The 3,844-nt window shown below is 36.9% G+C and overlaps 1 protein-coding gene across 1 annotated transcript in view; it reads right to left on the reverse strand.

The window, feature by feature from the left end:
- Positions 1-228: 228 nt before the first annotated feature.
- Positions 229-3,844, reverse strand: part of LOC112511706 (outer envelope pore protein 24A, chloroplastic-like) — a 5,961-nt gene continuing 2,345 nt past the window's right edge. The window contains exon 3 of the mRNA XM_025117418.1: positions 229-514. Within this exon, the coding sequence (XP_024973186.1) occupies positions 434-514 (81 nt within the window). The 3' untranslated portion in view covers positions 229-433. The remainder of the gene's footprint in view (positions 515-3,844) is intronic.

Below are 3,844 nucleotides of genomic sequence, written 5' to 3' on the forward strand. Positions count from 1 at the left end.
TTGAATATGATTGAACCTCAAACCTCCCATTCATTTCGCAAGAACACCCACCTCCTTACCTGTTAATTTAAAGTTACGAGGACCCCATGTCCTCTCCTCAACGTGTGGTAAAGCCTGCGTTTGTGTGTGTAAAATAAAAACCCTAACCTCGACGAGGCCAATGGAAAGGCATCCGAAGGAAAACCATGGAAGGCACTTCGACGATTAGGTCCCGATGTATTACAAATAACGAAAAAACGACATAAAATATATGGGAAAATCGAAACCAAGTCTTATGGCTCAATATGAAACCAACAATTTAGACAAGGATGTTTATAAGTATCTGAACAGGTACATGATTTAAGAACAACATCATACCAAGTTAACAAGTAAACTGATACCAATTAATGGAGGAATATGTTTTCTCTGACCTCAGAGAAACTGCAACAGAGTTTCACAATTCGATATCCCACGAGCTCTCGGCAGTTAATCTTGGGACTTTTAATCCATCCTCCACGTTGAACTGTGCGGAAACCTGGCAAAAGCAAAAGATATGCAGTTAGAAAATGCTTGGAAGTGTAAACTGTTACACACCGATGATCAAACGCTAAAACCTTCGATTAAAATGGAATGTGTATACAAAGGGTTTCTCAGTTTTCGACAGACTAAGAGCTCTCCCAAGACTCTTGCCAATCTCAATTTTCACATAAAACTCATCGATACCCCCCTTAAATCCCAACCCCTTTATTTATACCTGATAGACTGCACTAACTACCGGTACCCTTCATTTAACATCGGCCCTGCTTTCTAGTATTGACTATTTGATCCAGGGTACAACATAAACATGTCGATTATGTTTAACAATGAGACCTATTACACAAAATATAGGCCTTTGGGTGAATGCACAAAAGGTGTAAAATATACCATCGCTTTGAGAGATCATACAATATAATGTCTACATGAAGAGGCTGATTTTACAATTCATTGTTCTTAGTAGAAGAGAGTAAAAAACATAAACAAAATTCCATCTTTTTTTTTTCTGTCTGAAACGGTCAACACATATCATTGACTGTGAGTCTTAAACTTATAACCACTTGTTTATAACGTTCGGATGTTACCAGTGGGGTCAAAGGTCGCTGATAAAGATCTATATCAAAGGGCACACATGAATTGGAATATTCTGAAAGTGCTGCAAATTCAGGAGAATGGTAGGTATTCAAAACAAATTATGCAAGAAAAGTGAAATTATTCAGGTAAGATGATTCAATAAAATGGAACTGCTTCATATAAATAGGATAAACTTAACAGTTGTGATTCATTGGGAGAAAAACATAACCATCAAGGGAGACCACAAAAATGGGTGAATTTATGGCAAAAGATAGATCAAGTATCTCAAAAACCAGTTTAAATGATGAGCATCAATCAAGAATGTTTTCGTTGCGAATAGGAATGATTCCAGAAACAGTAAAGTTTCCAATAGAAACATCATAAACCTCCTGTAGATCCAGAAACACATAAAAGTTGGCATACAAAAAAAATGATAATTGACCATAAAATGCCCAAATGCGATGAACTGATTATCATACAGGGATCGCTCGATGATCATGCATGGGTTTCCCATCAGGCAATCACTACGTTTAGGAAGTTCATTCAGCCAACCCGAGCTAAGAGGGTGTTTCAAGCTCATTAACTAGTGGCCAAATATATTAGATTTCCTTCAACGGATAACAATAACATTATAGGGGTTTGTTGGACATATCTTCAAAAACATGTAATCTTGATCATGGGCAAAAAGGTAATTCTAGCCTAAAATTTATATGATAAAAGTAGCAATTATTATGGGATGCCACAAAATGGAAACTAAAGGAGGGAATGGTGTAATAAACATCTCTCTATGGAAGGTGTTGTTATTTCAGCCAGCCTACCTTAACCAACTTGCAGGGTCTGGAAAGTGGTAACTTTGTTTTTTGAATGCAGTGCGGTAAAGATAACATTGTCAAACCTACAAATCTAATTACAGTAGTGTGCAATATCGGACCATGGGCAAAAAGGTAGTTCTAGCCTGAAGATATAGAAAAGGTTGCAATTATTGTGGGATGTCACAAATTGGAAAATATTACATTTTTCACGTGGAGAGAATGGAGAAAAAAGATTTCTCTATCGTAGGTGGTGTTATTTCAGCCTACCTTAGCCAACTCACAGTCTAGTAATTTTGCTTTTAGAATACAGTATGGTAAAAGATTACATATCAACCTACAAATCTAATTTTAATCGTGTGCGTATCTCTTTGCAGTCAGTTATAAATTCTCGACAACAAGTTTAATTAAGAAGATTTATTGGTGAAACAGTTCATTACTCCTACCTAGTCAAATAAATCCGCAAGATCATCTTATTTGCATTCCATATTAACTAGAAAGCTATTGTGCATCTAATACATAAACTTCCATCAACACACATAATGAGAAGCCGAGTAGCCTTGGTGCATAGCGGTCAACAGCCTCTTGCAAAACGCAAGGAAAATGCTACATACAAACACGTCGACAGGAAAGTCTTATTTTCGAAATGCAAGAAAAACATTGCGATGAAAGGCATCCCTCCCGAACCTTCTCAATGCTACCAAGCCACAGTGAATCAAGATCACTCCAACTGCATAATCAGAGATCACGTTTTTTTGGGATAACTAGTCGCTAGTCTAGTTGTATATTTAACCAGCACACAGGATCAACAGGCTAAACATTCATGAATACAAGACACCAAATGTTCCTCTATTGAGTCTCCATGTTTAATTATCTTAACACAGGCAGAGGCAGATTTCAAATTTGGCTTGAGAGATTTTTCTGAATTCTAACTACATAACCCACCTTAGTGCAACCAGCATTTGACTACAAAATGTACAGGCTAGCAATCCCCACAAAACATGCACCTCAGTACAACAAGGGCCTTGTACCCTTGTATGAATAAAAATAAATTGTGAAACAAAAAGATAATCTGAAATACTAACACACACAAGATGGCAGAAAGTTCAATCTCTTCTCTGACTCTGAGGGCCTAAACATGGAACACATTCATAAGAGAAGAAAGGAAGGACACTGCAAAAAATCCAATATCAAACCACTTTCGTCTAGTTCAACACACTGACAAATGGAACCCCAACTTTAACAGTCATTAATGGATATATGGTCAAGCAACAAATGAACAACCACTGTTTTTTTTCCGCAGGGCATGGGGGGAGGAGGTAAAGATAACCAATGTTTTCCGATGCACTTAGCATAGCTTGATTTACAGAAACAGAATCCTTCTAAGACGCTTTCCAACAAAGTTGTTGATTCAAGCAATGACAACCTATTATATTTTAAAGAACAATGGCATCCATGACAATGGAAACCACATAAATCAACATTTAGTCCCCTCCGAGATTGCTGAGATTCAACATGTTATAAGAACGTCAAAAAAGAAAACAATTCACTTATTTATCTGAGATAAAACAATTTGCTTTAAGCAACCTCAGTTGATGCACTTATTGGTGCTCTTAGGGAGAAGAACTATCTTGCCATGTACTTTCCATTATAATTAGAATACTTGCTTTACCACCTGCGAGAGAAGCATCGTTCCCTACCCAACACATATGTCGATGTAATTAAGAGTAATTGCTTTCATAGTTATTAGGGTTGTCAACATATATTAAGAGAATTGATTACCGTTGGCATTATCCAGTTAAAATAATATTATTTGTATTCTATAATATATATATATATATATATATATTCGAATGATACGCACCTTGGCCAACCGGGTCAGATACTGTCCGCTTTGGGTTAACCCGCACGGCTTTACAAAACGCGTCTTACCAGTTAGGCCAAGGAGT

The sequence above is a fragment of the Cynara cardunculus genome (assembly GCF_001531365.2).
Source record: "Cynara cardunculus var. scolymus isolate 2C chromosome LG 4, CcrdV1, whole genome shotgun sequence".
In the NCBI taxonomy this organism is placed as follows: Eukaryota; Viridiplantae; Streptophyta; class Magnoliopsida; order Asterales; family Asteraceae; genus Cynara; species Cynara cardunculus.